This window comes from Ammospiza caudacuta, chromosome 8 (assembly GCF_027887145.1).
Source record: "Ammospiza caudacuta isolate bAmmCau1 chromosome 8, bAmmCau1.pri, whole genome shotgun sequence".
NCBI classification, from domain to species: domain Eukaryota; kingdom Metazoa; phylum Chordata; class Aves; order Passeriformes; family Passerellidae; genus Ammospiza; species Ammospiza caudacuta.
In genome coordinates this window covers 18,273,827-18,286,206 of record NC_080600.1, presented here as the reverse complement: position 1 = coordinate 18,286,206, position 12,380 = coordinate 18,273,827, and the positions used below count along the sequence as shown (strand labels likewise).

Sequence of the window (12,380 nt, the reverse complement as noted above, 5' to 3'; positions counted from 1 at the left end):
CACAGAGAAAGAAAAATTAGGGTAAATTTGGTTTGCCTGAGAAGATTTCTGGCATAATTGTTGTGATCCTGCTGCCTGCACACAATTCACTCCTCCACAGCAGTTGGCTCCTTGGCTAATTGAAGTTGCAGATCAGCACCTGGTGCCCAGCAGGCATTGCTGCTGAAGGGCAGGAGAGCAGAGGGGCAGGAATCAGGCGTGTGGTGTCTGGAGCAGTATGTAGAGGATGGATGTGAAATTATTTTTAGAGTAGAACTAGTTCAGTGATCCCATATGGGAAAGGGAGGTTAATTTGGAAGGAAAGCTGAATTATTTTTCAGCCACTTTATTCCCCTTTTCTTAATTTGAGATTTGTCTGCGGATTTTACAAGCTGCATTCCAAGAAAATAAATCGAAAGGCTTTCCAGTAATTTAACACCAGGAAGTAAAGGTACATTGACAATGTGTCACCTTGCTTGAAAAGAAAAGCACAGCACAACCAGCTTTCTTTAGCAGGAATGATCATAATTTAACCCTGAAGTCTGTTATTGTGAGCAGGTTTTAAAAAGCATACAGTACATTGATGGTTCTCTGTTGTCTGCTGGGAACTCTTTTGTCTGAGCTAATTTGCAAGCTGATTTTACAAAAGCCTGAATGTATCCTGAAGCTCAGTTGGTCTGGAAGGAGCCAGACCGGTGAAGAGAGGGTGCTGAAATCCACCTTCTGTGTGCTTGTGGCAGGTTCAGGTCTGTGGACAGATAGACTTAAGTGTGTGAATCTTTGGGGAAAAGGGACCAGATCCAGGTGGTGTAAAGAGGGTTTGCACTTCAAGTGTTTTGCCTTGGAATGTGTTTTTAAAATGTATTTAAGCTGTGGCCTGCAGAGAGATGTGCTTGGGCTAGCTGGCATAGCACAAATTGAAGGGAGTGACCTGTTTGCTTTCTGGCCCTGCAGTGTAGGTTTGTGGCTTGCTCTGTGCTGAGTTCAGCAGGAGGAGCAGGAGCAGGCAGCTGTCCTCGGGAGCTGTGTGCTGGCAGGGAAAGGGCCAGGGGCAGGCTGGAATGACCCATGGCTGGCACAGTCCATAAGTTGAGCATTCACTGCACTCAGGACTCGAGCAGTTCACTCAGCCTCAGCTGCATATTCCTCTAAATTAGGGGATAGCTGAGAGAGAGCATGGGGATGGCAGGCCTTGAGCCAGTTGCTTATCTGGAAATGGCCACTCTTAACAACTAAGGATGTTTGGGTGCTCTCCACAAGTTGTGTTTTATCCAGGTGCCACTCCATTTTTTGTGTGTTGAATTACATTTATTTATATTAAAACTTTAATTTTAAAATGTTCTACAACTTCAAGTTTAAATGAGATTTGAAACTGTGCTGCTTATAATGGACTTCTTGGGATGGGAACAGGACAAGAAGAGGTGCTAGTTGGCAGCCAGCCCCTCCACAGACTTTTTTCCACAGATTGGTTGTTCACTTCAGAAATTAGTTGTTTCTACTCTGGATTTATAATTTGAAATTGTTTTGAAACAATGTTTTTCAGGGAAGCTTCCAGAGCGAGGGTATTATTCTCCCTTTGTAGTGTAAGCTGGAAAGAGTATGTTCACCTCATCTGCATTTCTGATTCTTTACCCAAACCATGTCAGCACAGAACAGGGTATTTGAGCTTGACTCCCACATACTTGTGGAAGTTAAAAAGACTAAATGAAAATCCATCACTGGGGGAAAATAAAGGCTTTTTTACATCTCCCCAAAAATCTAGAAACATCCCTGTTGTGTTTTTTTTTTTTTTTTTGTTTTGTTTTGTTTTGTTTTTTTTTTTTTTTTTTTTGCTTTATCTGTGTTTAAAAGGAATTGTACTGGGTTATAATGCATTTTATTAACACTATGTACATATTAGCTGCTTTGTGTTTCAGAATGGTAGTAATTGCTTTGTATATTAAAGTGATTCTTGTGAATTTGTGAATTATTGTCATAAAGAAGTGCTTTTTCTTACTGTAACCTTTGTGGTATAAACTGTCATAACTCCCTTTTTACACAAACATTTATGTGCAGTCACATAAACATGCTTTAAAAAACTCTACAAAGTCTCTTTTTTGAGTAGGGTGTTCCATTTACACTAATTTAATTTAGTGTAATGCAGCTAGAAGAATATGGGAAAAGGTATTTTGAGCAGTCTGTGGTATCATCTCAATCTGTGCTCTGCCCTAAGTATTCATAAAGTATTCTCCCCAAAGAGAAGGCTGTTTTTAATCTTAATTGAATTAGATTAGTTAGAGGTTAAGTCCTGAAAAACAAAGTTTCTCTTCCTCCTGATATTTTTAAACCTGTTTTCCAGTACCCATTCTGGTGGCAGTTCTGTTGTTTAACAATGTTTGAAAAGCTTACGCCTTTCACAGTTTAAATATGCTGCATGTCTCACTTTTAGGCATTCCTGTAAACCATGTACTACTGGTCTTCAGAACAGAACAGAAACAGAAGGCAGCAAACACTGCAAGGATCACAGCCCCATTATGTAATTGCTAGGCTGGATCCAAACACTGGGATGGAAGCCAGGAGAACAAATTCAGCACTGAGGTAAACACACCTCCAGTGAAGTCAAGGGGAAGCAGTAAGGTCAGCTCATTACAGCTGGGATTTCTAGTTTTTATAATGCCATTCACATTCTTGCTCAGAAAAACCTACAGTAATGAGAGAATCCCAAACAGGGTTAGTCCCTGAGATAAAAATGCTCTTTGGCTTGAATTTTGCACTGAAAAGAACTGGGTAACACAGATCCCTGTGTAGTCAGCTATGTATCTTAATATCAGTCAAACATTACCTTGGCTACAATGGCATTTCAGAAAAGCTTGTTCTCTTGCACATGTTTCAGGGATGGTTTCTCAGTGTCACAGCATGGTTGTGTCTTACTTGGTCACTCCCCTGTGGCTTGGACCCACTCCCTAGAGCGAGTGAATTTCTCAGGAGACTATTAGTGCATTGCCCCACTCCTCAGGGATGCATGCCAAACACATCCTTCTACAGATGAGCTCAGATCACCTGTTACAGAACAGGATCAGTGCAATGGAGCCACCCAAAGGAGTGGGATTCTCTAGTGCTGGGATGAACAGGGTGACCGAAAGTGCTTGGGCAGGGTGTTGGTATCATTGCCAAACAGCTGCTGGCAACAGCTGTGGTCACACATCATCTCATAGTAGAGCAGGAGCTCCCTGGGACCCGTGGGCTGGGAGTTTGCAGGTGTCACTGCCGCGGGCTGCTCCCTGTGCTCCTCACCAGCACTCACACTCTGCTGCTCGTCCTGCACGCCTGGCGACATTCACTTGCAGCCTGACTCACTGCTGACCTCTCCCTGAAGGTAAGTGGGTGGGAACACACAGCACTTGTGAAGCCAGCCTGGGACAACAGAAGGCAGCACTCCCTGCCTGGTGCACGTGGGTGTCAGCACTGCCCAGGAGGATGGACTGGGCTTTCAGCTGAGCTACATTCTCACTGCTGATGCCTGCCCCTAAACACTGTAGCTTTAAATGCAGCCACAACTGACATGTACGTGGCTGTGGCCTAACCGCAGTATTCCTGGCTCTGGTCTCCTAAGTCTAATAGGACGTGTGCCCCAGTGGCAGTCAGAGGAGAAGGTGTCCCCTTGAGGGATGTCACTTGCTGGGCTGGGGAGGGGCCACCAAGAGCTCTGCAGGTCAGGGGCAAGGTACTCACCTCAGCTGCCAGTGCCATCTCGTGCTTTTCCCCAGTTATTTATGGGCAGTAGCATCACTGCAGCCTTCAGACACCCTCCCTTGGGTGTGCATGCAGCCGCTGTGTAACAGCAGCACAGAGAAAGGAGCCAAGCCCAGTCTCCACTGGCACGTCCCTGCTCTGGCAGGATGGCTTTGGGCTGTAACACCACCAATGGGGTATCTGACACTGAAAACTTAACAATTACATTGAATTAATCTGCACTGGTTTAAAAGTACAAAACTGTTTCCATCGCCAAAGCAAGGCCTGGGGCAAAACCCCCTTCTTAGAAGTGTGCAGATTGCTGCACCAGCCTTTATTCTGTGCTTTATTCTGTGCTATTTAAGCAGAATTTTTAGCATGTTCCTGCTATGGCAACAGTGCAAGCTGCTATGGCTGTCAGTGCTGCAAGCTCCAGCCTCTTGCAAGGGCCCAGCACTGCCAGGCTCTTCCCACAGGAAAGTTCCCCCGGGCACTCACGAGCCCAGGCACCAGCACGCTGCTTTCTGCCAGCTCCAGCCCAAGGGGAGCCTGAGCCACACATGAGCCTAATGGCTACTCCCAGGTGAGTCTGGAGACAAGGCTACACCAGTGGGGAGGAAAAAGAAAAGGAGAGGTGAGAACTTGCAGCCACACTTCCAAAACTAGAGCCGGAGAGAGGGAGGAGAGCTCATAATTCTTTTCAATCACTGCTCACCCAGCTGAGAGGACAGAAGGAGCTACACCTGAGAGTGAGAGCTCATCTCATGACCTCTTTTCAATTAAAGGTGCTGTCTTCCTTCCCCCAAACTGATTCCAACTCCAGTTTCAGGCTGCGAATTCCCAGCCAGCTGCCTAAGCACTGTTTTAGTGACACCATGTGGCTTCTGAGGATACTGTTACAGCAAGTGTTCAGAACAGCAACTCCAGACGGGTCTGAAGCCAAGCAAGGAACTTCGCTGAAAACATGCAAGAGACGTGCCAGAGATAAAACTCAAACCTTAACGACAAATGTGTCATTTCCACATTACAGTCAGCACAGCACTTCTGGACCACCGACCAGGAAGTATGATGGAAGCAAAAGTGACAAAAACTTCCAAAATGCCCATGGTCCAAAGCTGCTTTGCTCTGCTGAGCCGTTTGCTGTTGCCAGTGTCAAATACCTACACATGCTCAAAGTCTGAGCCTGAACTGAGGCTTTTTGAGTTTAAGTTTAAAGCAAAAAAAGTTCCACATCCACACCCACAAAAAAGGGTACTAAAGCAATTCCTGCATTTAGAGCTGTAGCTGTTTTCTGTTAGCCATTGTTTTCATCAATTTCATTCTTCCACCACTAGAAAGAGAAGGAAGTCTGCTGCTGGTGCAAGATGCATTCCCAGATCTTGTGGGATAAACACACAGATGTGTTTTACAAGCTCAAGGTATGAAATCTGTTACTTGGAGCAGTGTCTTAACTACCACTGTGCACTGAAAGCACTCTGAAACCTAGACACTGCCCCAAGGTCCCAAGTAATTCAAGAGTAAGTACTTCCCCTGCTGCAAAGACTTTACAGAGCACCCTCCTGCCCTAAGTAACAGCCCTCAGAAACAGAGGGAGCACAAACAAAGGCACAAAGTAGAACATTACCTAGTGGTACTTTGAGAGTCAAGGGCTGATTTGATATTTTAAGAACAGCTTCAGTTTCCTCGTTGCACTTTCCCAGCAGCACACGTGCACATGTATATCCTCCAAGGAGCCTTGATCTGTATGAGGCAGACTTGTTATGGACAACTCAGAAACCACAACTGCTTCAGTACTGCAGGTGTAGCCCACTCACTTGCAAATCAGGTAAAAATAACACTGATTTTTAAGCTGGCTTACTTGGCAACCCCTGTTCCCGGTGCCCCTCCGGATTTTGTTCTTTGTTTCACTGTGCCTCCTCAACGCAGTAGTGACAGCAATAAAACAACTTTATAGCATCTGCCTTTGGTTCTTTTCTGCCTTTTAAGTGGTTTCTTTTACCACAACTTCTAAGATGCACAAGTCCTGAAGAGTTAAAGCATTTAGAGCTGGAGCATTAGCTTTTATTTCATACTACTTTTATTTCATCCTACTCTCCTACTTTTCTAGAGTTAAGGCAGCAATCAGGGAAAAAACCCCATTGTAATCTCTTTAAGTTTCCCCCAGAAGTTAAATGTGGTTTGATTTCAGACAACATACCTTTTGATATAACAATTTTGATGTTGGATATGACTCTATTCAGATATGAAGCAGAGGTTCAATATGCAGAACAGAAGTACAATCCTTGCTGTATCAGACCCAGTGATCAGACAAGATCATCAGAACAAGAAGCCAGTGAAATAACACAACTGCAATTTCATGCTCAGGAACAAGTGTATTGAGTAGAAACAAAGGGGAGAATTGAACAGCATCAGTGGCTTATTAACAAAGCAGAGAGTCACAAGTCATCCTTGCGACTACCCCGCTGTGCTTTGTAGATATGAACATCCTTGCTGGAGTCATAGTGGACCTCAGACACAGAGAAACGCTCTCTCAGCATCCTCAAGAACTTGAGGTCGCGCTCGTAGCGGATGCGGCAGGAGAGGAGAATCACTGTCCGCTCTGAGCACAGGTGCTCCAGCGTCTGCAGCAGTTCTGCAAATGTTTCTTCCAGATAAACGATGTCTGCACCCAGGATTAAGTCAAATGCTCCTGGAGAGAAGTTATCCAGGTCTTTTCCCCAAGTCAGCTCCTTCACCACTGCTCTGGGATGGAGTTCAGGGGGTAAGTTCGCCTGCACGTTTGACTCCAGGAGCTCCAGTGCAGCTGCTCTGTCTGTGATGGTAACTCGGGCACCTAAGGGGACAGGAGGGCATGGCTCACACTCACAATCCACATCCCTCAATGCAGCATGTGGAATACAATGCTTAACTCCAGCAGACTCCTTAGGTCCTGTTAAACATTAACAGCTCCTCTGAGCTGCCTGATTGAAAACAAACAAATAGAAGAACAAAATAAGCAAAAACCCCCTGTCTAGAGACATCCTACCCTCCATCAGTCACTTAAGAATATTAAGTGTATGAAGATTAAGCTGGGTAGGGAAAAAACCAAATTTTCTGGTGCTTTTTCTTAATGCATGAAAGTCAAGGAGTTACTTTTGGCCTTTCTATATGTGACAAAAGAATAAATTACAGGGGATGTTACAATTAACCTGCTCCAATTCCATATTTTTCCATAGGAGAGAGGCAGCTACAGAGCATCTTTCACAGGTCAGACAAAAGTTATGCTTGTATGATTTTTCATGGCTTGACTGTATTTTGTCAAACTGTTTTGTTCCTATGATTTCAATAGGCACCTTCCACAGCCACTAGAACTTTGAATTACAAAGTTAACCTGGGAAAGATTGCACAAATTTAACATAGTACCCAGTTCCTGCTTCATCCACAGACAGATCAGCAGCAAATCACTTCATTTCTCCATGCCCTCTGTGCAAGCCAGGCTAATGAAAGGCTTTTGCAAGCTCAGAGAGTGGTTTCTGTCTGTAGCTTTATCTGCATGGGAGGACAAGGGGAAGAGGGGAAGCACAGCTCTTGTCCCTGGGGGGAATAGCTGCAGAGCTGAATGCTGCTGAGCTGCCTGCCATGGCAACAGGCAGCAGCCTCAACAGGGTCCTGCCACAGAGTAAACTGCAGGGGCACCATGGCTGCAACAAATACCCAGCGGGCTCTGAGTCTACCCAGGAAGGAAGATGACCCACAGAACCATCACAGCTCACACGCGCAGCTTTGGTGCTCACTTCTACACCAGGCATGTACACGTTAAAGAGCGAGTTTTACTACACTTGTGATTTGCTTTAAACCAGACAACAAAAAAGCCCTTACCTAGTAATGTGACCACTATTCCCAGCAATCCAGTTCCAGCTCCCAGCTCAATCACAGACCGATCCCTGAGATCAATGCCTTCCATCTCCAGATAAGCACACAGAACAACAGCCTAAGCCAAGAGAGAAGGACGATTAGGCACAGGGTTTCAGTCATACTGAACACAGGCTTTCTGGTTTAACCTGAGGGAGAAGGTTATAGGAAGGGTCAGGTGCTTCAGGTCTGCAGCAAACTTTGTTCAGCACTTCTCCACCTCCTGTGTGCACCTGTAGTCTTTTTATGCTTTATGGAAATTTTTATAGAGTTTTATGGAAGACTCCTACTGGCAAAAGGAAAAAAGAACCACAGAGGTTACAACTTAGATGTGGTAACTGCTCCATGAATCCCCAAACATTAGCAGGAGGTAGAAAGAGTTGTATTTGGAAAGGAAAAGTTGTATTGGAAAGGAAATACAATAATTGTACCTGGAAAAAATTTCCTCAAAGGAAGTTTGAGGGGTTGTCAAATACTAGCAAATGAACCCAGTACTGCAAAAGTCCAGAATAAGGTTTCACAGTATCTTGTATGATATTTCAAAAGGTTTCTGCACAACACTGGTATGCCCTCAGGAAGGACACAGGGAAAGTAAGCTAATGACACTTCTAGCTGGTTGTATATAGCATGTTATATGTTATATAGATCTTGAGAAGGACCTCTCCCGCAGCAAGTTCTGTCAAAGCTGATGTCCAGAAAGATCGGCAACCCTGTACACCAATTCATTTGGGAAGTTTGCTGAAAATGCTATACTTCTTCTTTTAAAAAGGTAAAAGTGCAATCTGTGTGTGGACTGAAATCCACCCCGATGGGAAGCCCTTGGATTCCTGCAGTGATGCTGTGAGCAACTGCGCTGTGGCCTTGGACCCATCGCAAACCTCTCTGTTTTGGACTGTTCCTATCCCCAAGATAAAGGCTATCGGCAGTCCTGCTTGGATCTGTGCTGTGCTCTGAAAGGTGCCAAGCTAACATCACCAGCCACTGTAAAGAAAGAGGTGAGAGTTATCCGGGATATTTTCTGTATTGGGCACTGGCTATGCAGGGTTTGGATGGTGCATCTCTCTTGCATTCCTGCAGGATCTCTTATGGGGGAAGAGGGAAAAGTAAAGCATAGTTTAACATATTCTTTCCTAACATGAAAAAAAAAATTAAAAGCCTTCCCTTTACAATTCTACGGTAATTAATTTCCTACGGTGAATCTGAAAGCTCGGCAAGAGCCACGGGAAGCCACCGAGTGCGGAAAGGCTGCGCTTGCCATGAACACCTACCGCGTCCCAGACCACGGCCGCCACCCCCAGGCGCCGCCAGTCCTGCTGGAGGCGGATGGTGCGGCTGGCGAAGTGGAAGGTGGCCCAAGGGCTGTGCAGCTGCCGCGCTGTCCAGCCGCCTCCCTCCTCGTAGGGCACCAAGGCCATCCCGCCGCCGGCTCAGCATGGCCCGGGCCGCCGGGCAGGCCCTGCCCGAGCCCCGCGCAGGAGATCTCCGGGGCCGCCGCGGGGACAGGCCCGGCCCCGCCCGCCTGCTCCGCCCGCGCCGCGGCCCCGCTACCGCCTCTGCGCAGCGCCCGAGCGGGAGCGGCAGCGCTCAGCCGCCGAGGCAGGGCGGTCACTGCTCGGGTACGCGGGGCTGGGCTGGGCTGGAAGCGCCCCGGAGCGGTGCTGCCCCCGGCCGCGGCGGGAGCGGGGGCCAAGGCGGCGGGGAGGCTGTGCCGGGGCCCGCGGCGCGGGGAGGCCCCGGGGCGGCCCGAGGGGAGCAGCGCCGCGCTGCCTGCAGAGGGAGGCCGGGCCCGCAGGGACTCCTCGCCTGCTCACGGCCGCTGCCACGCGGAAAGGTCCGGGGGAAAGGCCCCATGGCCGTGGGACATTATCAGCTGTCCCCACTGCCTCCCTGCCGTTCCAGCCTTGGGCTTTTGCTTCGGGGGTTGGAAGGCAGTGCCCGGGAAAGGCATTTGTGCATCGCAGCAAGCCCCGTCCTCCATTGCCGGCACGGTATCTCGGCAGGGACTCGTCCCAGCCTGGGAGCGCTCCCTCAGGCGCTGGGTACCCAGCCCAGGCACAGCAGTGCTGATCTCAGTCGAGCTCCGACCAAGGCAGCACAGCCAGGGCTGCTCTCGGCTGGCCGTGTGGCTTAAGCGCTCCCCGGCGCTGTTTGTGCAGCTGTGTTTCTTCACCTTTGGCTCCATTTAATCTCTTGTTTGGCAAAACAACACAGTGCTCCTCTCTTGTGTTACTTGAACTAGCTCCAAAGACCGCTAAAGGCCCTGGGAGAGCCGGGGAAGTGTCCTGGCAGCTCTCATGCTCCGGCTGCCTGGAGGCACAGCCCCACAAAAAGGCGCAGTGTCTGCAGCCGCCTCCTGAGCCCCGAGAGGAGCACAGGGCGGCAGAGGCAGGGGACAAAGCTTCCCTGCCCCATCTTCAGTGGCTCTGTGCCCTGACAGCTCCCGGTAACAGCACCCATGAGGCAAGGCCGGCCCCTCAAAGGTGGGGACTGTAACCAGCTCCAGAAAACATCTCCTCTTTCCCACAGGGACCAGCAAATCTGTCTAGGAGTCAAAGGCAAATGTGGTTACATCTAAAAACTGTCGAGTGGCTCATGAAAACCTCTGTGGAGAATCATTGCAGGTAGCACAGGGGTAACAGTGAGTAAAGCCTGTTTTAGGGTTCTGCTCCTGTAGGAGAATGGAGCCCAAAATTTCACTTGCCCCAAACCAGTCCATACTTGTCTTACGGCAACTCAGACTTCTCCCTATAAACATGCCAGAACAGGTGTGATGATTCAGTTTTCTGTGGTTTTATGTCCTAAAGTGCTGGTCCCTTTCCACTATTCCTGCTTTTGAGAGTTTGAAATTGCTTGTGCTATTATCTTGATTATTTTTTTTAATTATTTATATAGGCAGTGTGGGAAAAAAAGCAACGAGAGTCATTACATTTGAAACAAGAACTCTGAATGACTTTTTGTGTCACCTACATTCTGCCTAAACTACATCAGCAGGCAAATAGAAGGAAACTCCCAAATGGCACAAAGCTTCCACCTCCTGCACCATATGCCAGCCCTGGGATCTCCAACCAGAATATGAGGAGTGAGGCAGGGCTCCAGTGCTCCCACTGCCTCCTTTCTGTCCCCAGATGAGTTTTCTTCACCTGCAGTATTTCATAAGAGCAAGTGTCTAGCTGAATAGCAACTAGAGTAAAAAAAGGCTGCATGTGAAAATGTATTGTTCCCAAAGATGACAATGCAGTGAGTGCTTTTATCCCAATAATGTGATTTTATCAGTCAGATATCCCTGAATATCTCAGGAGCGCAGCAGGTTCTCTACCAATCCTGCCCTGCTTCCCAGAAATATTTCCCCTTCTTCCCTACAATGTTGCTCTGCCACTGACTTCCATGAGCCTTAGACAGAAGATCAGAAATTACTTTCCAGATCATAACTGGGTAGTGAAGCTATTAAGAGTCCACTAGAAGTTCGGTAAGGGCCCTGATTTCCCATATTCATTCTGAGCCTATGTTTACCTTCTCTTCATTTTACCACATCCATTTTCTAATAAAATGGAGTACTGGGTGTTATGGTGACAGAGAGACACACTTGGTTTCTTCTACCTTTCCTGACAGTAAAAGGATAAGAAGAACACAGCAACACAGAATTGTGGCTAAAACAGATATCCAGAGCTGGAATGGCTTTCTCCCAGCAGGGCTAAAGCTCAGCACAGCAGTGCAGTGGTGAGAACGTAGCCTGGTTTGGCTTTTGAGCACTGCAGAGGGCTGTAAGGACACCTAAGCTGCAGGTAATCTTGTGAAGTAGGAAACAGCTGATTTTAAGGTAAGCAAGAATGATTTAAAGTATGAAGAAACACCGATTCAAGTCCATTCTCACCTCATTCAACCACTTGATAAAGCAGGCATAATGTAGCCAATTATGAGTAAATCCCACCACCTCGGATTTGGGTAAGCTGCTTGGGGTGATTAAGAAAAAGTGTTTAAGCGCAGTGGTCCTTGAAATACTTAAAAGATCAAAGAACATAGTAAGTAAGATAGAAATGAGTACAAATTATTTAGAATCTATACTAATATAACTCTTACTGCAATCTTCTCTTTGCTGCTTAGTATGTAAAATCCTCTCTGAGAAAAGAATGTGCCAGTTCTTGTGGTAGCTCTGCAGACACTGGGTGCACTGCATGTCTGCGCATGGATTTTGGAGACATCCATGATGGGAAAATACTGCATCCCTCACACAGTCTCTGGTTACCAAGGCAAAGGCAGATATAAATAGAAACAATCTGATTTTTTTTAAACTCTAAGTAGAAACCTGTGTTGTTGATAACCCTGTGACAGCAACGCTTTATTCCAAATGGTTCTGTTCTGCATTTGTGTGGAAACTTCTGGCTTAATCCTTTCCTCCCGAAATAAACAGCAGCTACTTCTGGTTGTCATTCCACTGAAATATGAAAATTGTCTTGGAAGTAAAGTTTGTGAAAATATCTGTTTTGCTAAGAGCTTTCATCAACCAAGTGAACAAGAGCTAGCACAAAGCATGAAGGAGAACCCAGAAAAGAAAGCTGTCTTTCTCTTTCTTCTATGTATCACTGTAAGGAGCCATTCAAATGACTAGCACTGAAATGGTTTAACAAGTTTTACATTTTCATCTTCACCAGTAGAAGAATCTTCCAGATTCTCCACATCAGTAAAATAGATGGGGTGGTGAATCACTTGCTGTTAAATACAAAGGGAATAAAGCAGAGATTAATTTGGTTGATGACAGCTTGCGGTTGCAGAATCGAGACAGCCTCAGCTTGAAGTGATTT

The 12,380-nt window shown here is 46.8% G+C and overlaps 1 protein-coding gene across 2 annotated transcripts; it reads right to left on the bottom strand.

The window, feature by feature from the left end:
• Positions 1-5,794: 5,794 nt before the first annotated feature.
• Positions 5,795-9,071, bottom strand: METTL21A (methyltransferase 21A, HSPA lysine). Of its 2 annotated transcripts, none has more exons than XM_058809795.1 (3): positions 8,850-9,071; positions 7,549-7,660; positions 5,795-6,523 (listed from the first exon to the last, which is right to left on the bottom strand). In XM_058809795.1, exons 1-3 carry the CDS (start codon positions 8,994-8,996, stop codon positions 6,126-6,128), a joined length of 657 nt encoding a protein of 218 aa, XP_058665778.1. In that variant the 5' UTR covers positions 8,997-9,071; the 3' UTR covers positions 5,795-6,125. The 2 variants fall into 2 exon arrangements, with proteins under 2 accessions (XP_058665778.1, XP_058665780.1); XM_058809797.1 differs by having other exon boundaries at positions 6,414-6,650.
• Between the last annotated feature and the right edge of the window lie 3,309 nt (positions 9,072-12,380).

What these genes read in the sequence shown, in the direction of transcription:
- METTL21A (XM_058809795.1), bottom strand. Translation starts at nt 8,996, where the DNA reads ATGGCCTTGGTGCCCTACGAGGAGGGAGGCGGCTGGACAGCGCGGCAG. An exon ending in CGGCCGTGGTCTGGGACGCG is followed by an intron (nt 7,661 to 8,849) that starts GTAGGTGTTCAT and finishes CTCTTGGCTTAG; the next exon opens with GCTGTTGTTCTGTGTGCTTA. An exon ending in AATAGTGGTCACATTACTAG is followed by an intron (nt 6,524 to 7,548) that starts GTAAGGGCTTTT and finishes CTGTCCCCTTAG; the next exon opens with GTGCCCGAGTTACCATCACA.